Genomic DNA, 23912 nt, shown 5'->3' with positions numbered 1-23912 from the left:
CCCTTGTTTCCATCTTGATCCTTATGAAAACATATCTCTATTGTCTCTTTTAAAAGTTAAAAGTTTAGTGCCTACTGATGGCAATCAGGATAGAGTGGAAATTAAACACTAGTACATGAAAATGTATAAGTATACATTTTAATATATTTTAATGTTTCCTTATGGATTCAATGTAACTCCAGTTAGTTGTATTGTGAGCTTGATGGAAAAGTGTCAGATTATCAGTTTATATTGTTTTTTCTCCAAGAATAATTATTTCTTCCCTATTAATGCTAAATATTTCAGCAGTAATATAGAAATGAAGATGCTAAAAATAATCCACATTCAAACTTCAGGCAGTAAATTTCATGAAAACTAAAGGACATGACTCAGGTCTTCATAAAGGTCAGAGGGTGTGATTTGTATATTAGACCATTCCACAGGGCAAGAAGCCTTAGTCAAAGACCACAATAAAACTTTCCTCTATATGGCTGATGAATTTTTAAAGAACCTGAGGGAAGTCTTTTGCCATCTTAAGCCTCTTTATCTAACCCAAACTGTGTAATCATTTGTGCTGCAAGTTTGGCTCAAGAGCTTTTATACCTTTAAGCTATCATTCATCATTTTTGTTTCCTAAATCACTTCTAATCAAAGACCCTTTGGCTGTTTGCATTTGTTAAAGTTCAAAGTCAATGCTACATGAATTTAAATGCAATGTTTGATTTTAGTGTTTGTCCTTTTAGCATTAGATGATGTCTGGATATTAAGAATCTGTGTTAATTTAATCAAGGTATGAATAATCAATCCCAGTCATTGTTGAAGGGTTTGTATATAAGGAGGGAGGGACTGCATCATTAGCTGAAGTAGGCATCCAGAGAAGCAGAGGCCTGTTTCTGAGGAGATTGTAAGTACAGCTTTTGAAGGGCAAAATTGCTTGAAGTCATTGAGTCTATTTCTTTAACTGCCATGATATGTGTGTCTGTTTGATTTATTGATTATTCTTCCAGAGTTTGCCTTACTTTCTTTTTCTTGTTCATATGTACATGAAATTCTTAATTATTTAGTGATGAATTTGTGTATTATTGTCCATGATTTGCCTAATGTGAAAGTTTATTCATTCATGTTCTTTTGAGAAGCAGTAAATCTAGCATCACAGAAATCATGATGTTTGATGAATCGAGCACTGTAGCATATTCCAAATCAAATGCTATGGAAATGGCCATCATCATGGGCATTGCTCAACTTCACAAGTATTTCTTCAAATTAAACCCCATGAAAACAGAAGTTTGGATCACATTACAGAGAGCTCTGGGGGGGAGGGATATCCATCCCTAACCAGTTTCTTATAGAAGCTGCTTAAGGCATCTCTATGAAGCATTATAGTGGAGAAGAATGCAATCTTTGGAACAGCCAGCCAGTTTTAGATTCAGGTTCGGCTGCTTTCTATGTACTTACTGGGTCTTCCTTTGCTCATCTACAAAGTGAAGAATATGATGCCACCTCCTTAACAGGGTTGATACAGGAATTAAGTGGAATTATAGCAATAATTACATTTATCTAGTGTTTGCAATGTTTGACATGTTAAAATGTTTTGCTTTCTTTATCATAATGAATATTTATAGCATAAAGAAATAGACTTCTGTTAGCCCTATTTTTCAGAAAACAAAAATGTTTTGTGAAAAGAGCTCACTTGCACATTACATTTTGATTATCCTGTTGAACGTATAGTCAACACTACATAACTGCCAGTTACTGATGTTATCCTAGAGTTCGATATCAGATATTTTGAGGAATTTAATCCTTCCCTAAGTATTTTGGAGCTCCTCTTGTGACTTTTGTCATTGGGACATCCTAGAACTCCAATAATAGGTTAAGTGTTCTCACTTTACAATATCCGATTACTTAATAAGACAATAAAGGGTAAAAAATGTGAGATCCTGAATAGTTTCACCCAAATATTCTGGTTTGAATGTTAAGATGCTGCTGATTAATCTTTATATGCTGTCTTATCCAGTCCTAATTTTTCATTAAAAAGAGAAGGCTTAGAGTCTATTTTCAGAGATATTATTACATCTAATTTCTATACTAAGCAAGTGACTAAACTATGAGAACAGAGAGCTGGAGAGATGGCTCAGCAGTGAAGAGCACTGGCTGCTTTTGAAGTGGACCTGGGTTTGGTTCCCAGCACCCACATGGCAGTTAACAACTGTCCATAACTCCAGTTCCAAGGGAACCAATAGCCTCTTCTGATCTCCACAGGCACTGAGATAAATTTGAATATATCCGTATGTATCCATATTACTCAGTCTATTGTTCAATAGAATATAAGCAAATTCAAGTATTTCTCCGCTTGGAATATATACAACACTGTCACAAAATGTGCGTGCTTTGGAAGTGTTGACCTCAATATGGGTTATGCCTTTGTTTCAGGTCAGTCCAAAATGTGGCTACTTTTAAGAGTGGCAAGTCTGATATCTGTGCTTGGAATGACACATGGCTTATTTGGAAAACTGGCCCCTGAAAGCCCTGAAGCTCATATGAATGTTGTGAGTTGCTGAGGGGAAAAAAAATATAAAACTGAGGAATATTACTATGATTTAGGATCAAGATGGGTCTAAACTTTCGGGGGACACTTAAAATTAATGAGCTGTTGCTCATTAGATGCACTTTAAAAGTGAATTAAAATTTAAAAGCTTTCAATTTTCCCCCTCAGAGTCAGATGATAAACTACTGGGGGTATCCAAGTGAAGAGTATGAAGTTGTGACAGAAGATGGCTACATCCTGGGCGTCTACAGAATTCCTTACGGGAAGAAAAATTCAGAGAATATAGGTCTAGCCTTCTCTTCCTTCTTTTCCTTTCCCGTCTCTCCTCTTCCCTCTTGCCCCCTCCCCTTTCCTTCCTCTATCCCTCTCTCTACCCTTTTTTAAAAAAATTTTTCTTTTCCCTTCTCCAGAATTTAATAAATCTAGATCACGCTGGAAAAGCAACAACTAAGTTGTAATTTTAGTCTCTAGTCGATCACAATCAAGTCACTGAGACAGATGAGTAAATAAAATGATTGATATAATGTGGTAAATCCAGTCATTTTCCACAGGCAATTAAAATCCTGATTGAGGCCTCTAAGTCAGCTAAAGGAAATCAGGGGAAGTTACTTTCAGGCTTAGTAACTGGCCTGTGTCCCAGCGGAGAAAAAAAGAGTAGGACAGATTGAATTGTAGAGAGGAGGATGATGGGGAGGCAACTTGAGGGCTATTTTCTGAAGAGATAAAGGTCATTGTTTTTGCTGGTATTATCAAATTTTTTTACATTTTTTCTCATTATAGAAAAGCTGTGAAGAATAACTTTATTACTGTTAGTCACTTACATTCACATGCTGAAGCTCTTTAGAATATCATCTTAATACCATCGTTTAGATGTAAGTGATGTATATAAAGTGCACACATTTGAAGTGCACAACGTGGGATGGGGACGTGGCTCAGTGGTGGTGCACTTACCTAGCATAGCAAAGCCTGTGTATGATCGCCAGTAGAACAAAAAATATACAAATTAAAAAATAAAGTAGAATTTGATAAATGTTAGTACACGAAATACAAACACTTAAGAAAAAATAATAAAGATGTTCAAATATAAACTCAACCAAGAGAACACATTTAATTCTACCCACATGCCTATCTTACTGTAAGGAATAAGTTGTAAGGTTTTGAATAATCTCTTTCCTTAGGCACAAGACCTGTGGCATTTTTACAGCATGGTTTTCTCGCATCAGCCACAAACTGGATTACAAATCTGCCAACAAACAGCCTGGCCTTCATCTTGGCAGATGCTGGCTATGATGTGTGGCTGGGAAACAGCAGAGGAAATACATACTCCAGGAGAAATTTGTACTATTCACCAGACTCAGCTGAATTCTGGGCTTTCAGGTAAAGAAAGTGGATAATGCAAAAGGGACAATTCAAAATAAACATTGGCTTTTACAAATGGGGCCTCCTCGCTTTCCCATCTCGACAAAATCCATCACGTGACTCTTCTATACCCCTCATTCCAAAGTGAAGTTTTCATTCAAACTTGCTGCGATCTCAGTACAAATGTGGAGATCCCTGATTATGCACTTTTATTTTTATTTTATTTTATTTTATTATTTTATGTTTTGCTCTTTTTGAAGCAGGGTCTCCTAATACAACTAAAGCAATGAAGCTAGAAAATTCACTGCTTTTAGAACATTCGAAAGGGAGCATTACATAAATTAGGAAGATGTCAGAGCCCAGAGGGATGGAAGAACAGCAACCTGCATCATGAGCAAAGCACAAAATTAGGATACCTTGATGAGATTATCAAAGATATTATTCTAACACTTTCTTATGCTTTCCTCTTGGAAATGACTGATGGAGAAAGACGACAGATGAACATCTAGCTGACGTTGCTGAGGCACAAACATGCTTTGAGGGTTCTGAGAGCTGAGAGGAGCTCATTTGTTACAGGTGTAGTGAGGAAGAGGGAGAATGACACAAGAGAAGACTGTGGTTGCTCACAAGAGCCAGATCTGACAGGGCAGGGGGGCAATGGGGAGGATACTGGGACTCATTTCACATGCAATGTGAAACTATGAAAATAGTGAAATTGGACAGTTTTCATTTTCAGAAGATCATTATAGCTGATTTAGGAAAAATGTACTACAGAGATGAGATTCATATTAGATAACACTGGAATACAGAACAGAAATATTTACTGTATCTGACATTCCATTTCAGGGATGGAAATAATCCCACCTATAAATGTTATCCTGTTCTGATTAGATTGCACCTCTTATGCAGCATGTTGCCTTGTAGTTAAATAAGCCACACAAAGGTGGCTGGCACTGGCTAAAGTTTACAGCTAGTGATGTTTAAAGAGTCTAATTTTCCATTTCACAATTAGAATTAGAGCCTTAAGTATCAAGAAACTTATATTTTAGAAAATATAGAAGGAAATACATATTTCATTTTCTTTTGCTTTTTTCTTACAGCTTTGATGAAATGGCTAAATATGACCTTCCAGCCACAATAGACTTCATTGTAGAGAAAACTAAACAGGAGAAGATACACTATGTTGGTCATTCTCAGGGCACCACTATTGGTAAGGAAAGCATTGAGGCTGGGAAGGGTTCTTCTACATCACCCTCAGTGTCAGCATAGCCACTGATCTGCATACACTGTAGAATGTAATACCTACAATGACCCCAAGATACATAGCAAATTATTATTCTAATTCTGGAGATAGATAAATCAAATAGGGGAATACATAATTTGTGAAGGTAACATGGGTCACCACCAATGGGTCAAGAGAGTGATTCAGATACCAGTTCAGGCCATCTGACTCTCAAGTCAATACATTATAACCTCTCAGATTAATTTGTTCTCATTTGATCATGTTTATGGAGAATGGACCATTTGCTAAAATAATATAACAAAGACACTAAATTGAAATCTTACCTTTATAATACTATACTCTAGGTAGAGTGACATAAAAATAGACTAAAAAGTAGTATGCAGTATACCAAACCATGGTAATATTATGGAGAATATATATTATAGAGTATCTTAAAGTGTCTGAAAGAGCTTTGAAGCCATTTTGGGTAGTGAACCCCAGCAAACACCTCCAGGATAAAGACATAGAAGGGATCACAGGGGGAGTTACATACATGAACGATACACTGATGTTTCCCAAAGAGAGAAGAGTAAGTGTAAAATATTCAAACATGCTCAAGATCATGTTCAAAAAACAACAGTGAAGTTGCTTATCATAGGGAAAAGTCAGATTAAAATTAAGACAGTGTGAGAAAGAAACAGAAATTAAATTGCAATTGTTGGAAAGGACAGGCTGTTATAAAACAGGAGAGGACACATAAGCACACACCCTCATCATTGGCTCTTTGCACTATTTCAGGTTTTAGTGCCTTTTCTACCAATCCCACACTGGCTGATAAAATCAAGAGATTTTATGCATTAGCTCCAGTTGCCACTCTGAAGTATGCAGAAAGCCCTTTGGTAGAACTTAAACATATTCCTCTATTTCTCTTGAAGGTATGTGATTCCCTTTAACCGATTGAATCTAAGGTACGAATTATCAATAGATTTCAAAGTGATTAAAGTGGCTAAATGTATCTTCAGAAGGAATAGGTTCATATCCCAAAGTTAATATCCCTGACCTTCACATGTCTGTGCTATGTATGCTTCATAGCTTTAAGATGTATGAATCCCCTAAAGCCTCTGAGATCCCCTTTTACTCCTTTGTTCTGGATTAGCTTTGCAAGTGCTGTCAATGCATCTTTCAAGGATGTTTCACTGGCCAAGCACTCTACACAATTGTGTCAAGCTGGCAATTCCACTCCTGGCATGGGAGAGGGTACTAAAAGCACAGAAAAATCATCAAAGAAGCCTTGCAAGGGCCGTGAAAACTTGGAAGGGGAGAAAAAGAAAGAAAAAGACCAAGAAAAAGAAAGAAGCCAAAGAAATTACTGAATGAGCAAAGGAAATCTTTGAGACCTTTAATTGAATGCTCTTGTGTGTCTTACGTGCTCTTAAGATTTGGAAATCCCACAGGGCAGCAGTGTGGATTGCAATAAACCGTAAAAAGTGCCTTATTGAATTGGCATACTTGATCATGAAATAACACTTACTCTATTGTTTGACAGAGAGACAGACACACCCACACACATGCATTGTTTCCTGTAGGAGAATGATTTAGCCTCGGGATATAAATAGGGTGGCAATATTCTTCCTTCTGTGGTGTTGTGTTATTTCTTTTCATTCTGTATTAGTTATGCATGTCTAAAATGAAAAGACTGCATGCATCAACTCATTTCAAGCCTTTTGTGCGAAACCCAAAATGTTGAGATGCCTGTGACTGTGTCTCTTGATGCCCTGATCCAGAACGTATTTCCTTCCCGTGCTCAGAAAAACAGAGTGCTTGAAAGAAGGCATTGAGAACTCGAGCCACAGGCATAGGTTAGAATTCTAGGAACAGCCTAGTTCCAATTAGCCAAAATGCCATTTCCTAGCTTCATGTTTCCTCATGTATAAAACTGAAAGTAAAATGTCTCTGTCCTCAAGTCAATTGTGGCAGAGAGCTAAAAGTTTTCTGAACCTATGGCTCGAAGTCAGCAGTTTCCCCTCCCAATATTTTCCACTGTTTATTGTTGAGATCATTGCGTGTTGGTTTATAATTATGATAGCCTCCCATGTTGTTTCATGATTTTATTGTGTCCCTTATTACCCCAGCTAAATTGTGCTTTGTCTTCTTCCTCTGCTTAGTGCCCCACAGTCTTTAATGCAGCAGCACACAGCCACTGGTGGTGTCTGCCTTTTGTTTCACTTCATTGTGAGAATTAAATGAGAGAAAGAAGGTGGCAAAGGGTTCCTTGGGTAAAGGCGCTTGCTGCCAAGCCTGACAACTTCAGTTCGATCCCCAGAACCCACAAGGTAGAAAAACACAGACTCCCACAGGTTGTCCTCTGACCTGCCATGGACCTCATGCACAAACACACACACACACACACACGCACACACACACACACACACACACACACACACACACATTTTTAAATGAGAAATACAATCGGAAATTCTTAATATATAGAAATAAGATAGTATAATCACACCTGCATAACTAAATTCAATAATTAATGAGTCTTTTGGGAACTTGGCTGCTCTCACATGGTAATGATGCTTTTATTTTTCAGCTTATATTTGGTAACAAAAATTTCCTTCCACACAACTTCTTTGATCAATTTCTTGGTACGGAAGTGTGCTCACGTCAGTTCCTGGATCATCTTTGCAGCAATGCTTTATTCATCTTCTGTGGGTTCGACAGGCAGAACTTGAACACGGTTTGTACGTCTTATGGTTTCTATTCAGAAGACTTTTAGAAACACCTTTGACTGTCTTATCATTATCACTTAGAAATGGTATTTCATGCCAAGTGTAGTAGCATACACTTTTGATCCCAGCACTTGGGAGGCAGAGGCAGGCAGAACAACCTGGTTGACTTGGGAGTTCCAGGCCAGCTGGGGCTACAGGGAGACCCTGGCTCAAAAAGACTAAAAAAGAAAAGGAAAGAAAAGAAAAAAAAAGTAAAGAAATGGGTCTTCACAAGAATTAGGAGTAGCCTCAAAATTTTGCCCATGCATTGTGCTAAACCCAAGAGAAATTACAAGCTACTGGTCCATTCCCGTCTTGCCTCTTTCTGCTCTTTCATCATCCCAGTTCTCCCTAAAATAAATAGGAGCATTCAGAGGAAAATAACACCATGATTCATTTGTGACCACCTAAATTACTGGCATGGTATTTCAACTCTGTGATGGAAAGGACTGAACCTCGTGTCTGGGCAGGATCTTCTGAGGAAAATGCCTAGGCATTAAAGAAGCATTATAAATGCTTGTAATGGTGCTAGTCATTCTTATTAATTTTACAAAGTACATTTCAGAGAAACTGTAAGCACCTTGCCCATATTTTGATCTGCATTTTTACTCACTTTGCATTGAGTTGGAGTTTTAAGAGAAAGTTCAACATCATAAAGCACTTAAACGTATGAATTCCTGCCAGCCTAAATTTAAATCTTTTTCTTCATAACTTTTCTTCAATTCCTTTGTCTTGGTTTCTTCACCCACAAAATATGTTACTGGGAATTTCAAATCAACTAAGATACATGTAGAACATGTATAAGCCATATAGTACATAATCATAGCACATAACTTTTGCTATTACTGTCACACCTCTGTTGTTTGTTTTGTGTTTCAAAGGACAGAATCAAGGACCGCCTACATATTAGGAAACTGCTCTACCACTGAGCTGTATATTTTTAAATTTTTATTTTGAGACAGGGTCTCACTAAGTTTCCCATCAGTCATTCTATAATTGAGGCATGTCTTGAACTTGAAATCCTCCTGATTCAGCCTCCCAAGTAGCTGGAATTACAGGTTGTACCACCAGTCCTGGTTTTAGTTCATACCTCTGAACTAAGAAAATGAAGTTCATTGGTAAGGATAGGACTAGTCTACAATTTCTATGCACACTGGGAATACAGAATGAAAAGGCATGCATGGCGCTTGGCTTCAGTTTTCAGTTTTCAGTTCAGTTTTCTTGTGATTGTCTCTACACATACCTAAACATGTATATATAAGTTCCTACTTACATAGTAAATAAGAGCCTTCTCTTCTTTTAATTGTGTAGCTGTTGGACATTCTGTGTATGGAGTAAAACAGAGCATCCTGTCTTTATCACATCAAGAAAAGTGCTAGGTTGATTCATGTGTTGTATCAATTAGCAGCTTCTGAGAAAGAGAAAGCAATAGTAACATACAGATGCAGAGAACAAAGAAAGTTAGAGCTCTTGTCTTCTGTATGCTGCTTATATAAGAGAGATTTCTATCCCTGTGGTGATACTTCATTTGATATCATCACAGTCTAAGACCCACTATGGATTGGCCTGTGCAGTCTGGAAAGGGGTCACGGGTCTGAGCAAGATGGATTATGGCTCAAATAAAATGTTATAATTAAACATATAATTATATATATAAAATAATTTCATACATATTAAAATTATGCAAAGCAAGTTCTCTGTGTGTAATATTTAATCTTGTGCACTTTGGCACTGGACAGAAAAGAACAGGAAGCTGAGAATTTAGATTTAGAGACTTAGATGAATCTTTTTGTCCTCACACTGTTGCTATTTGTGTGATGCTGACATTTCTCCAAACTTCTTTGAGTCTCAAATCCCTCTTTAAAGAAGTGGAGATCATAAGCCCCTCTACCTCTTGTCTAAAGAGTGAATTGTTTAAAAGAGGCTGTGTCCTTTGCACATTCTAAACTGACATACAATGTACTGCACATACGTCCTTTGAAGGGTTTCCTGAAATATTTGATCTGAATCAGAAAACGTAGGTCTTCATTGCCTTTCAGAAACCATATATATAAGTCTACATCTACATGTATGTGCTTGTTTGATTTCCAGAGTCGATTTGATATATATCTAGCACATAATCCAGCAGGAACTTCTGTTCAAGATATCCTCCACTGGGGCCAGGTATCATTGCTTCAACATTATTAAAATTGACTTTGTGTAACTGAATCTTTGTATTTTACCTAAATAATATTCTTAAAGCATTCTTTAAAATGTTCCTGCCAGGCAATATTTCTGTACATGATTTCCCATAGAAACTATTAAGCCATGTTAATGAAAATGTTTTGAAATATGTGTTATGAGTAACAAAGAAATGGAATAATATTATGACTTGCCATGCAAAAAGCATTTAAAAACAAAGCTGAATTCACACTTATCTGAGATGATTGATCATTTTATTGTTTGGAATAAGAAACTATTTTCCCAATAATTGGGTGAATTGAAAATAAACTACTTGGACTAGTTTGAATTTTGCTTTTCAAGTAGAAGCAAGAATTTTTACCTCTTTCCTTTAAATTTTTCTTCATTAGGCCGCTAAGTCTGGGATATTTCAAGCTTTTAACTGGGGAAGCCCGTATCAGAACATGTTACACTACAATCAGGTAAGCTCCTTAACTTAACTTTAAAATTATTCACATCCTTTTTTTTTTTTTTTTTTGGTCTTTTTGAGACAGGGTCTCCCTGTAGCCCCAGCTGTCCTAGAATTCACTATGTAGACCAGGCTGGCCTTGAACTCACAGAGCCTCCCAAGTGCTGGGATTAAAGGCGTGTGCCACCACGCCCAGCTAAAATTGTTCACATCCTAAAAGACAAATAAAACATAAATGTTTGAAAGAAGGCTGTGACAACCATGTTTCTGTTTTTCAAAGCAATGTCAGTGCCCAGTTTCTCATTCTCCTGTGACAATGCTCTGGAAATGTGCCCTTAGAATAACACACTGCAGCATGTGAGGGATTCTCCAGAAATTAACCCACCCCTTGTCATTGCACAGACCTGCTTTGTAACCCAGCCCCCAGCACACTGTTCCCTTCTTTCCAAAATGCAACTGGCGGATACAATAAGCTAATAATTCCAACCAAATATGAGCCAGAGCTAGGATCTCTGGTTTTCTCATATGTTACCCTCCCCTTTGTTGAAAGCAGAGGAATAATACCATGGGAACACATTCCTTTGTGGAAGGGAAAGATGGTGTGCTTTCAGGTCAAAGCTGAAAATATTTTTCAGCAGAAAGGTACCTTGTAATGCTTACATATACTATAGAACAAAGAACCCGGATTCTGGAGTTCATCTGATTGGCAGTCAACATAAATTTTCACAATAATTCATAGACGTGGGAAATTATTCACAGAATTTATAAGCAGAAGCACTTGCTCAGGGTAAACTCTCAGGTTATCATTGCTTAACTTTGAGCAAAGCAAGTACCTATAATACTTTGCAAACTTCCCTTCCTATCCATCCATCCTCCATTTTTCCTTTCGAGTAGTAGATAAAGAACTCTAATTGTCATTAGCTGCTGTGAATCCACATTTAGAAGGAGGGCATGTTTGTATAACAGTATTCTGTGTACGGAGGAGTCCTAGCCTACTAGTTTTACTTCTTTGATATCTTCAAAGATGTTTTCAGAATACAATCAATCAACCCACAAAGCACAGTCTTGCTTAAAATCTACGTGTCTGTTGAGCTTTCCTGCTGCTAACCAGAGGAATTAATTTTAGGAGGCCAAGTGAAATGTTGAGGGCCAATCCCCATGTACCCTTCGACTGAGTTGATAGCACTTCAGACCTATTTATTGAATTCACTGACATTAATTTGACAGTCAAAGATAACATCTAGAAATTTTTTGTACAATGGTATGTAAGTAAAAAAAAGTACATTTGTAATTCTGGATATTATTCTTTCTTTGTCCTTTTCTCTAGTGTTTGAGGGAATAAAAAAGAAAGCATAAATTACTGGAGAATAAGGTGATGAAGTGTTTTGCACATGTAAGTTAATACTTTCACAGGTGAAAATACAGAAATGCTAAATGCATTAGATTAGTGTTCTTTTGTCAATGCATTTTTTATTGAATTTTTGTGCATTTCATATAATACATCTTAACCATATTTAGGCCCTCTCCCCCATCTGCACCCCCATTACTTCCCCTAGATTTCTTACATTCTGTCATACATGTTAAGACTTATAGAATCAACTTTGTGTATCCAGATTTCACTTAGTGCAAATTCCTCCACTGGGGTCTAGTCAACCTATCTAGAGTCTGTCCCTTAAAGAAGATCAGCTTTCACTCAGCAGTAATCAGCCGCCAATAGATCTTCAGCTAAGGTCAGGGACTGCTGCCCATTTCCCCATTCATTTCTCTCTTTTTTTTTTTTTTTTTTTTTTTGGTCTTTTTGAGACAGGGTCTCCCTGTAACCCCAGCTGTCCTGGAACTTGTGCATGCTGACACTATTGCTGTAAGTTCACATGAACAAGTTTCCAGAGGCCTGGAAAGCTCTGCTTCCTTATGATCATACAACAAGCAACTTAGAATCTTTCTGCCCCCTTTTCCACAATAGTCCCTGAGCCAAAGGTGGGTGAGGTTTAACGTTGGTCTGAAGTGAGGGGCCACACCTCTCCAAGGCCAGTTTCTCAGTGAGCTCAAACAGAACATGATGATTTACTAACATAATGTACTTTACAGAAGTCAACACCAATGCCGTGCATGGTGGCACACGCCTTTAATCTCAGCACTTGGGAGGCAGATGCAGGTGGATCTCTATGACTATGAGTTCAAGGCGAGCCTAGTCTACATAGTGAGTTCCAGGCAGGCGAAGGCTACAGGGAGACCTTGTCTCAAAAAGACAAAAAACAAAATGAACTCCCCCCAAAAAACAATAAAAAAAATTAGAAAAAGAAGTTGACACAAAGCAAAATCTAATGGCTCAGGACCACTTGGAGAGCTCATGCTTCAGAAAGGTAGAGATAATCTGCCACAGTTGGAATCTAGTCAAATCCTGCCTGAGAGTTGGCTCAGGGGGTAAAATGCAGAGCTGCTGACTCAGTCTTCACTGTCTTTATTTTAACATAAGTCCTAGCTGACCCATTAGAGTTTGAGAAACACCAATCATAAATGAATTGTGCTCACTTTGCTCCTTGTGTAAATTTGACTTTCGAGAAGCAATCATTGTTATAATTGATTTATAAAATGTTACATAGTCCATACTACAGATAGGTACTGGGCTTTGAACTATGGTTGTCTAAACTCTGGGTCTTCCTCCTCTGTTTTTTTAGAACACACCTCCTTTCTACAATGTGTCAGACATGACTGTGCCAATTGCAGTGTGGAATGGTGGAAATGACATTTTGGCCGACCCCAGAGATATTGGCATATTGCTTCCCCAACTCCGCAACCTCGTTTACCATAAGGAGATTCTTCCTTACAACCACTTGGACTTTATCTGGGGAATCAATGCCCCTCAAGAGCTTTACAATGAAATTGTTTCCATGATGGCAAAAGATTAAATGTCATTGCAGACTTGAAGATTCATCTGCTCGCATTTCCAAACTACTCTCTTCTCTCATGTGTAGCTTTCTGCAGTGCTGAAAATGAAACGCTTATTTCTGTAGTTTTGACTTTAGAAATATATATGGCCTCAAAAAACTTCTCACTTGTCATTTTGAATTTTTTAATTTAAAGAAACTCAATTTTTCATTTGGAAATTTGTCCTAAAAACACTTGAGAGAATACATTATTTGGGTGGGGTAAATTTCTCTTTGGATAATCTCAAAATTCTCTTGTAAACTCAATTTAGGAGCCGTGAGCCTCTAATGCTGCCCAAAGACAGCCCTGGGATTAAGTAATGATTCTTCTTAAGTGTGCTTAACATTGGGTAAACAGCTTTCAATCACCATATTACTATTATGGATTTTAGTCTCCCCATCTGCAAACTGAGGATGTTACTTGCTTTGTTACATGCTGAACTCCATACGAAATCCAGCTGGAATGGACACTCGACTCAGCAGGGGTGGAAAGTCAGGAAACAACCCCAACATTGATTCAGGGCATGGCAGATGAACGGTGGGCTTCATCACTCTCATTCTGCCTCATTTCCTTGGGTCTCATCAACAAGAGTCAACTAACCAAGCTATTTTAGACGTCACTGCCAATGTCCTAGTAACTGTAAGATTAAGAAACATTCCATTGACATATGACCCAAAACATATGACATAAAGCTGCCAACAGTTGGCGGAAAAAAAAAAAAAAAGGTTCCAAACTTATAAAATTGCCCAAATATACCATACTTAGGAGTTTTATTAACACACTCCAAATTGTGATGTGAAATTCTATGCAATTAAGCATTTTGATTCCTATTTTTTCTTCTGGTAGGGTTTTAATATAAAAAGTATAAATGAAACAAAATTGAGATAAAATCTTGTTCCCAGCATAATGTGCAGAACATAAAGAAACTTTATCAAAAAAAACCTCTTAATATTTATTATGGTGTCCTGTCCCACATCCTTAGTTAAGAATCTTGAAGCTTTCTTACAATTTCTCCTTTTAAAGAGGGAAATTTTAATATTTCAGTGAAAGCTGTTGGACCCCTTCAGCAAACTGGCCTGAGGCTCTCAGTGGATAGTCAGTGAAAGATATTCAGGGTGGTACAGCCAGTTAAGAACTCAGTTATATCCATACTGTCTCAAGAAAATCCCCATCAGTACATTGTTACGGAATTGGGCTTTTTCCAGCTTTCTTTCCTTTAGTCTGTATTCAGCCGGGCAGTTTTGATTTTGGTCTCTGGACACAAATAACTGTCATCACATCTGCTCCCACAACAGCTTCGCTGATGTCCCTCATCTGCTAATTGGAATAGTGGGCCCATCAGCCAGTGTTCCGGGGTTAATCTACATATGCTTTATTTAATCATCCCTTGGGTAAATCTCTCATCATATAAAGCTCAATAATATCAGGCCTAAGTTTATCATTCTCACTTCTCCAAGTCAACAAAAGTCAAAGAAATGAAGTTTTTTTGACCACAGGGGAATGTGGCTTTGGAGTCAATGTGCCTGGTCTCTCTTTTTCTCAGTGTATAAAAACTTACATCTATTTAGTTAAAATCATTTAATGAACTCCTTTATAGTCATTACTCGGTTTCCACTGTTATATCCAATCCCATTTCACCTTTGACTCTAGTCACCTTCCCCTTCCTATAGTGGAAGTGAATATTAGACATCACATAGCTCGTTCAAATGTATTTCAGGGGGGGATTTTTAAAAGATAAGATTTCTCCTTATTTAATTTTATGTCTTATAGGGTTTATACTGAGTACAATATTGTATAACTGTAGTAATTTCAACTGTAAACCTAAAAATGTACAGCCAATTTTGTAAGAGATGCAGCCTAGCTCAGAAAATTGTTATTGAATATGTCAATGCTGATGTAATGAAATGCTTCTTCTAAGTACGTGGTGATTAAAAAAAAAACACCTTTTTTAAAAAAAAGATAAGGTTTCTTTTTAAAAATAATGATACCATAATCATTTCAAAACCTTTTTAATGTTAAGACATTCAGCCAAAGTTCAAATGTCTAATTATTTCATAAATGTTGATCTGTTTAAAATGGAAAATACGATCTATGCCATCTCCTTAGATTTCTTTCTCTCTCCCTCTCCTTCTTCCCTCCTTCCTTCCTTCCTTCCCTCTTCTCTCCCTTAGCCCTTTCAGTTTTCTGTTGCTGAAGCAACTATTGTGTATGTTGTAGTTTTAGACTGCTGAGATTTGCTGATTAGATCCCAGTAGTTGCACCTACACTTCCTATTTCTCAGAACTTAAATCTTCTTAACTACAACACTGCTGGGACTTTGAGGCAGACTTTTTTCTTAGCTGTGTGACTGTCTTGGGAATTGTAGGAGGTTCAGCAGTATGTCTGGACTCTACCCACTAGAGTACGGCCAGCAGTGCTCACTCAACCAGAGTTGGGATCACAAGTGTGTCTCCTGGGGCTGGAGAGATGGTTTGGTGGTTAAGGGCACTGGCAGCTCTTGCAGAGGACATGGGTTCGATTCCAAACATCCACATGGTGACTAACAACTGTCCATAAATCCAGTTCCAGAGGATCCAACACTTTGATCTCTGTGAACATTGTACAACATGGGTGCACTTACATGCATGCAGGCAATACACTTATACAATTAAAATAAAATAATCATAAAGTATTTTAAAAATTAAAAAAAAAACAAATGTATCTCCTGACATAGCTAAAAATATCACCTAGCGTGCAAAACTGTCCATCTTTTCAAGTGGAGAACCACTCACATAAGTTATGACTTTAATCATATTAAGAATCTTAAAATTCCTTCATAATGAGACTTTTATTTTTCCATCTACTATAATGTAGTCTCTGTTTCTTCAGATGTCAAGAATTTTGTGGACAAAGTTTTCAATGACCAAATATTTCAAATTATATATGTTTAGAAATTTATTTCACTAGACATGAAAATGTTTTGTAGTCACATCAGAATTACTACAAATCTAAAAGAATTTTGTTTCTAGAGATCAGAAATTTAGCTATAATAAAATAAACTCCATTGTTATGACTGGGAAACGTAGCTAATGACACGACGGCAAAAACAGCTACTTGAAATTCCGTTTTCTTTTCACAACCTGCTCTAGCCAGGACTTCTCAGGAACTACGAGCTTACACATGTGCACCCACTAGAGGGCGAGGCAGATTTGGCGACTGATTCCCTACCTCCCCGGTTGGGAGCATTTACTCTAATCAAACCTATGATAATTGTACTATTTTAACTATGTTATCCAACTTCTTAGGCTTCGCATTAAAGCTTATGGAGCCCACAGGGTGGTTTACTGCTGCGTAGGGAGGGGAAAAGCAGAGACTAGCTGGCCGAGTGGTCTGTCCCTCAGTTCTCCACTACCAGGGCAGAACTTAATTGCAATTGAGTTTGCTTCCCCTGTTGGATGCCTTTGGGGTACACCACTCAGTTTATAGTGAGTGGAAGGAACCTAGCCGGGCCCACAGGACACAGAGTTGATCGCCAGCAGCAGCGGCTTTCAGCACACAAGAAAGCCAAGCTTCTGAGATGAGTGCGGCCTGATGGTGATGGCATAATCAACTGCCTTCAACCTGCAAGTAACTAGTGAGAAAAGAGAACTCTAATCTACTCTGTGTATGACCTAATTCCCCAGACACTAATGAATTCTAGCACCAGAGGACCTGAAAAGAAACTTGACCTCTTTTCTTATGTTATTATTTGTTTAGTTTTACAATCGTTAAGTGTTTTTTTTTTTTTTTAATTGTTGATAGTGAAGCTTGAACCTAGGGCCTTGCATATGCTAGGTAAGCACTCTACCAATTATTTAACTTCTCAGCCTTTTTTTGACTCTTTGTTTGGAGACAGAACATCACAAATTTGTCCAGGCTGTCCTTTAACTCAAGCCATTGCCCAGGCAGGCCTTGAACTTATGATTGTTCCTCTCTCATTTCCCTAGGAGCTGAGTTTACAAGTCTGCACCACAGGTCCAGCCTTATATTAGTTTATTTAGTAAATCTTACATGTTTCTAATTTTTATTCCTCTTACTTTATTCCAATTTGTTTCTCTTTCTTCTATAATCGATTTTTTTAAGGTTCTTTTTATGTGTGTGTGTGTGTGTGTGTGTGTGTGTGTGTGTGTGTGTGTACAAGTGTGCTGGTACCAGGGGAGGCCAGAACATGGCATGGGATCCTAGGGAGCTGGAGTTGCTGGCAAGTTGCAGCAAGTGTCCTTAACTGCTGAGCCATTTCTCTAGTCCCTGTAATATGACTTAATTTCTTGTTTTTGCTTACTCCTTTTAGTATTGTTTTCTTTTTTCCTATTTTCTTTGCTTTACTTTAAACTTGCTTCTTTATTTTTCCCCTTTAAACCATTCTCCATAATTTAGTTATTTTGTTATCATCTTTACCTTCATTGATTTTTGACTTCATAATTTATTATACATTATTTTTGCCCTTTTCAATAGTTATTAGTGCTATACCAGTTGCTTTTAATTGGTTTTCATTAAATTTCTCTATCTGGTTTGTTTTGGTGTTGTGGATATTATGGTGAATTGTCTCCTGAGTGGCACTGGCCATTGAGACCTCAAGAGGCAGCTGATCACTAAGAAGACTCCCACATAAAAAAGAGACATTCATTTCAACAGATGTGAAAATTATATCATAGAAACAAGAAATGTGAGCATGCCAGGCAACATGAGCTCAATAAAAGTTCATAAATTTTCAGTTACTTAATCCAAAGATTCTGAAATGGTTGAAATGATGAATAAAACAATTCAATCCAGCTCTAAAAATCAATTTAGTTTTGTTTGAAAAAAAATCAGTGACCAATAGAGGATTAGGTAAACAAATGCATTGAAGTAAAGAACCAATTGAAGATGACTTGGAGGAAAAATTTGGCAACTTGAAAAGATATTCAGCAGAGAGACAGAGATTGGGGGGGGCAGGGGAAGAGGCAAATGTTAGAAATGAAGATCACAGTAAGTCAAATAAAAGAAAACATATTGGAAAGCATTACCCATACATTTTCCAAGGTAGAAGAAAAAGACTAAGGATTGAAGAGAGTTTTGAGGAATTTTCACATTTATATAGAGAAAAATAAGCAATAAAGAGCACAGCACTCAGGATTTTGTGGCACAACAAAGAGACCAAACGTATAAAACTACGAGAGAAGAGCTGAGATCCAGACTAAATGCATAGGAAGCTTATTCAATGGAATTACAGCAGAAAACCTCTCAAACATAGGGAAAGAAGTGGACGTGCAGGTATAGGAGGCATTTAAACTCAAAATGGACAGGAAAGGGAGAGAGCCTCTCTACCACACTACAGTTAGAATGGCCGGGATACAAAACGAGGAAACAAAGTGGAATATGACAAAGAAGAGCCTAGGTACTTAGGAAGCCAGGCCTATCACACAAACAACAGAATTCTTAACAAAATACTAAACTCTCCAGAAACTCTGGAAGAAAAACAACCAAGAATATTATATTCAGAAAAGCCATCCTTTAAAACTGAAGAATGAAGACCTTCCTTAAACAGAAACTAAAGCAATTGATGATCACTAACCTGGAATCGCAGAAGATAAAATGCAGTAAGGCTACACACAGAAGAAGAAAAAAGATATACAAATGACGAAAGCTCAGGAAGGAAGAAAGCATAGGAGAAAACTAGATAAAAAAATGAGAATTATGGGAGTGGAGAGATGGCTCAGCAGTTAAGAGCACTGGTAGCTCTTGCAGAGGACCTGGGTTCAATTCCCAGCACTCACATGGCAGCTAACAACGGTCTGTAACTCCAGTTCCAGGGGATCTGACCCCCTCTTTTGACCTCTGTGTGCATTGCATGACACGGGTGTACTTAGATATGTGCAGCCAATACGTTCATACAGATAAAATAAAAATAATAAATAATATATAAAAAAAGAAATGAGGATTAGGAAAAAATCAAATGTTAGTTCACCATATTAGCCACAATTCATGTTGCTGTAACAGAGTATTTGACAAAATCAGTTCAAGGAAGGAGGTGCTTATTTTGGCTCAGAGTTGGAGGGTACCATCCATCATGGCGGGAAGGATGACTCTGAGAGCAGCTCTGTTTCTATCAGGACCAGAGTGAAGCTGCTGGTCTCCACCATCCAGTGAACAAGCAGAGGGAGAATAGTGGTCCCTCTCTTGTTTCATGGCCTGCTTCCACAAACTCAAACATATATGTACATCTACAAAACTTAAAATTTAAAATCCACATATAAGAGAAAATACTTTTGTCTCTTTTCACCTTATTGAGCCTTACGTCAATGAACATAGTAATTTCCACTTCTATTTTCCTGCAAACGCCATGATTTCAATTTTCTTTATGAATGAATATAATTTCATTATGTGATGTATCACATTTCCTTATCCATTTACCTGTTGATGAACACCTAGATTGGATCCATTTCTTAGCTATCAGCAAATTATTTTAAAACATAATATTTCATTCTGGGGCTGGAGAGATGGTTCAGTGGCTAAGAACACTGACTACTCTTGCAGAGGACCTGGGTTTGATTCCCAGCACCCACATGGCAGCTAATAGCCATCCATAACTCGAGTTCTGGGGATCCGACACCCTATTCTGATCTCCACGGGCATTGTATAACACAGGAAGTTACATACTTCCAACATAAAATGGCACAGTATGAACATTCCCATTCCAAAATGGGGGAATGGAATAGTAAGGAAAAGACCACACCAAAGCAAGATGCCAAGCCAGCAAAACAAGAACCATTCACTGAACCTCCATGTCTGGTATCTGGAGCTTAGAGTGGCATCACTAAGCTTGAGAAGACATTCTCTCCATTTTGAGGCCTTCAGCATATGTGGTCTCTTTCTTGGAATACAACCTTCTTCAGCAGACATCACATCTCCAACATCCTAGACTCTATATTTAACTTAGACATTACCTTCATAACTTCTCACAATGGTCTCTTGAAGATTCTTTGCAGGGAATATAACCCTGCCACATATTGTCTGACTTCACATCTTTCTGGGACCTTGGTTCAAACCTCTGTGACCCCATAACTGTTGCATCTTTCATGCCTATAATACCAGTACCACGTGGATATATGGCCCCTCCACCTGCCACTATTATAGTGGTCTCTGTGTACTTTGGTAGCTGAACCTGGAAAAATATTTCTGTAAGCAGTTGTTTTTGAAGAGGGAACTCTTTCAGTAGATTATTCAGGTCCTTTCCTTTCAAATAATTTTGCATTTTTACAAGTTGGGCCCTTCAATGTGTAGGGTCTTGCCCTCAGGGCACTTTTGCTATTGTCCCACTGAAGAATATGAGTTTTCTCTTTAATAGTACTAACTTCATTAACAGCTGTAAAGATGCTTTCTTTTACTAGTTTCTTCACCTAACTGCACATTGTTATGTCCTTCTGCTGTCTCACTATAGAACTAACCAAGAGCTGTGTGCAGTAGCCATACCACAGCCTGAATATTATGCTATCCTGAAATGTCCACTGTCAAACAACTTAGTGCCTTACGTTTGAATTCAGTCTCACTCAAATTTTGAATAGATGGGCAGAATGCAGCCAACTTCTTTGCCACGATATAATGTTAATGTTTTCTAGCCCAGTTCTGAATAGAGTCCCTGTTCTGAAACCTCATGAGCCATACCTCCATTCTCAACATTACTCTCATTATTGCACTCTTCCAAACTGCCACCATACACTATGGTAGGATGCACGCACTATTCTAGTGCACAGCTTTAAATTCCTCCACAATTCTCCTGCATACGAGTTCCAAAGGCTTACAAACCCTGCTCAGTTTTATCACAGCAACGGTCACATTCCTGATACAATTTTCTGTCTTACTTTTCTTGGTGTAACAAAATACCTGGAAAAAGGCAAATTTAGAAAGGAAGGGTTTATTTGGGCAAAAAGAAAATGATGGTAGAATCCATTTTGGTGGAGAAGGTGTGGTGGTGACACCAGCTATGGCTGTGGAGGAAGGAGCATTGTGTCTGAAGTTGTAACACATGGGGAGATGAATGCTGGTGTCCATTACGTTTTCCCGATTTTCCCCCAACCCCTTTTATTCAGTTTGGACATGCAGGCCACACTTAAGGCTTCCTTCTTCAGTTAAGCCTATATGAAAACACACAGATACAGAAGTGTGTCTCTTAATTGACTCTAAAATCCAGTTAAGGGGACAATGAAAGGTAACTACATTTAGTGAAACAGCATACCTCTAGGATACGTAGAGGTATGTAACATTTAATAATAAATAATACGTAACATTTAATATACACCTAAATATAAATGGTCTTAACTCTGCACTTAAAAGATGAAAACCACCTAAGTATATTAAAGGAAAAATCCAGCTGTTTTCTGTCTGCAAGAGTGAAAATGGAAAACATAAAACCATATTGCAAACCAGTACAATTTAAAAGCAAACAAGAGCGTAACTAACCTGTCTGGCAGGGAATAATCAGTTAACTTAATAATTTTAAATGAACATGGAATGACTAAAGATACAGCAAATTTCATGAAATAAACACACTGGAAATGGAGGAATAGATAGTTTTACATATAATAATAGTGGGCGACATCAGTACCACCACATTCTTAACAGATTATTGAGAAAAATTCAATAAATTTCTGATTGAATATTATCACTGTTCAAATGTACTTTAAAGGCATCTATAAAATGCTCCATGCAATAACTACGGAATTTTAATATTTTTTCAAGATCTCAAGAATCTTTCACAAATTCAGTCACATTTTAGGCTATAAAATAAGTTTTAAGAAGTACCAAAAAATCAACATAGTTTCATGAATATTGTTAGGTAATAATGGAAAAGGACTAGACATCAATAATGAGAAACTGTGGAAATTATATGAACATTTGGAGATTAAACAATATAGCTTTACTGATCACAGGGTCATTAAAATATGAGGTAAGGCCATAATGGTGACTATGATCAAAGTACATTATATGCACATGGAAAAATAATATGATGAAACTTACAATTTTCTACAATTAATATACAATTATAATTGTCTCATTATGAAAATATAGAACAAGAAAAGACACACAAAACACATACATAGAAACAATAATTAAATCTTAAGTAAGTTCAAAGATGGAAGGTAGTAAAATCTAGCACTCTGCAAAGCACTTTATATATCAGATAACGTTCACAAAAATACTGCAAAATTTATAAGCTTACAATTGTTTTACAAAATAAAGATAGTGAGGGCAAATTAATAGTAGAGTCAGGATTTGAATTCAGTTCTGCTTGATTCCAGAACTCTAGTCTGCTTAGTTTTTTACATCAAGAGATAAATCAAGCGTCAATATAAACACGTATCTCACAGTATCTCACACTGTAGCACATTTGCTGTCTTGCCTGCTTCTCTTACCTGCAGAAAATGCATGTTTATGTTTCTATCACTGTCCCTGGATTTGTAAACTCTAGGAATTCATTGACCCTGTTTTGCTTCTCATTATATTTTCTCTTTACATTGTACAAATACACAGATGAAGAGTTCTGTTCAATTCTTGAAGCTCATGTATGTGTGTCTATATGCCTAACTGCTTGCTAATAATAATTTAGTAAGTTATTATTTTCCAACCTGTGGATAGATTGCTTTTCAGACAATGTGACATATTCTCTTAGATAACATGTTTAGGCAGCAGCTATGATTGGAACTGATTTACTCATTAAAAAAATATATAGGCCTGGCATGGTAACGAAGCCTTTAAGCTCAGCACCTTTGAGGAAGGGGCAGGCAGAATTCAAGGTCAGCCTGGTCTGCAAAGTGAGTTCCAGGCTAGCTGGGGCTACAAGGAGACCCTATCTCAAAAAGACCATATATATATTCACACTTTTACTTAACTGGGTTTTGACTTATTTGAACATCTTCATAGCTATTTGTATTTCAATTTTCTATTTTGGAGATTTTCAAACATCGGGAGTTAAGAATTCAGTCTGACCCACAAATATCCATCTTTCATCTTATGTATTAATATATGATCAATTTCATTTCATCTATATCACACCACAACCAGCAACAAAATATTTTAAAAGAAATTTCCAGGCAAAAAACTCTTTCTCAATATATAGTTTATCATATGTATATATATGTATTTAAACATAATAGAGTTTAAAAACAATTACAATACTATTATACATAGAAAAACAAGGAATAAAATGATTCTTTAATATCAAATTAACCAGGCAATACTTAAATTTCTTTTTTTAATTTTATTTATTATTTTTTTTTATTTTATGTGTATGAGTGAGTGTATTGCCTGCATGTAGGTAGGTGCACCTGTGTCATGTAGTGCCTATGGAAGTCATAAGAGGGTGTCAGATCCCCTGGAACTTGAGTTACAAATGGTTGTTAGACATCATGTGGGTGATAGGAATCAAACCTGGGTCCTCTGCAAGAGCAGTCAGGGCTCTTAACCACTGGCCCATTTGTCCAG

At 37.2% G+C, this 23912-nt stretch overlaps 1 protein-coding gene across 2 annotated transcripts; it reads left to right on the top strand.

The window, feature by feature from the left end:
* The first annotated feature begins 2420 nt into the window (after positions 1-2420).
* On the top strand, positions 2421-13414 carry LOC103738041 (gastric triacylglycerol lipase). 2 transcript variants are annotated; one of them, XM_008837850.1, is made up of 9 exons: positions 2421-2525; positions 2693-2810; positions 3802-3901; positions 4984-5093; positions 5904-6040; positions 7699-7845; positions 9968-10039; positions 10447-10518; positions 13184-13414. In XM_008837850.1, the coding sequence occupies exons 1-9, from the start codon at positions 2421-2423 to the stop codon at positions 13412-13414; spliced, it is 1092 nt and encodes a 363-aa protein (XP_008836072.1). The 2 variants fall into 2 exon arrangements, with proteins under 2 accessions (XP_008836072.1, XP_008836070.1); XM_008837848.1 differs by having other exon boundaries at positions 3703-3901.
* The last annotated feature ends 10498 nt before the right edge of the window (positions 13415-23912 follow it).

This window comes from Nannospalax galili, unplaced genomic scaffold, assembly GCF_000622305.1.
Source record: "Nannospalax galili isolate Female #2095 unplaced genomic scaffold, S.galili_v1.0 scaffold498, whole genome shotgun sequence".
NCBI lineage: Eukaryota > Metazoa > Chordata > Mammalia > Rodentia > Spalacidae > Nannospalax > Nannospalax galili.
This window is presented reverse-complemented; position numbering and strand designations above follow the sequence as displayed.

Coding starts and splice junctions, on each gene's coding strand:
- LOC103738041 (XM_008837848.1), top strand. CDS start 2,421: ATGTGGCTACTTTTAAGAGTGGCAAGTCTGATATCTGTGCTTGGAATG. Junction 6,041..7,698: donor TTCCTCTATTTCTCTTGAAG/GTATGTGATTCC, acceptor TTTATTTTTCAG/CTTATATTTGGTAACAAAAA. Junction 10,040..10,446: donor ATATCCTCCACTGGGGCCAG/GTATCATTGCTT, acceptor TTTCTTCATTAG/GCCGCTAAGTCTGGGATATT.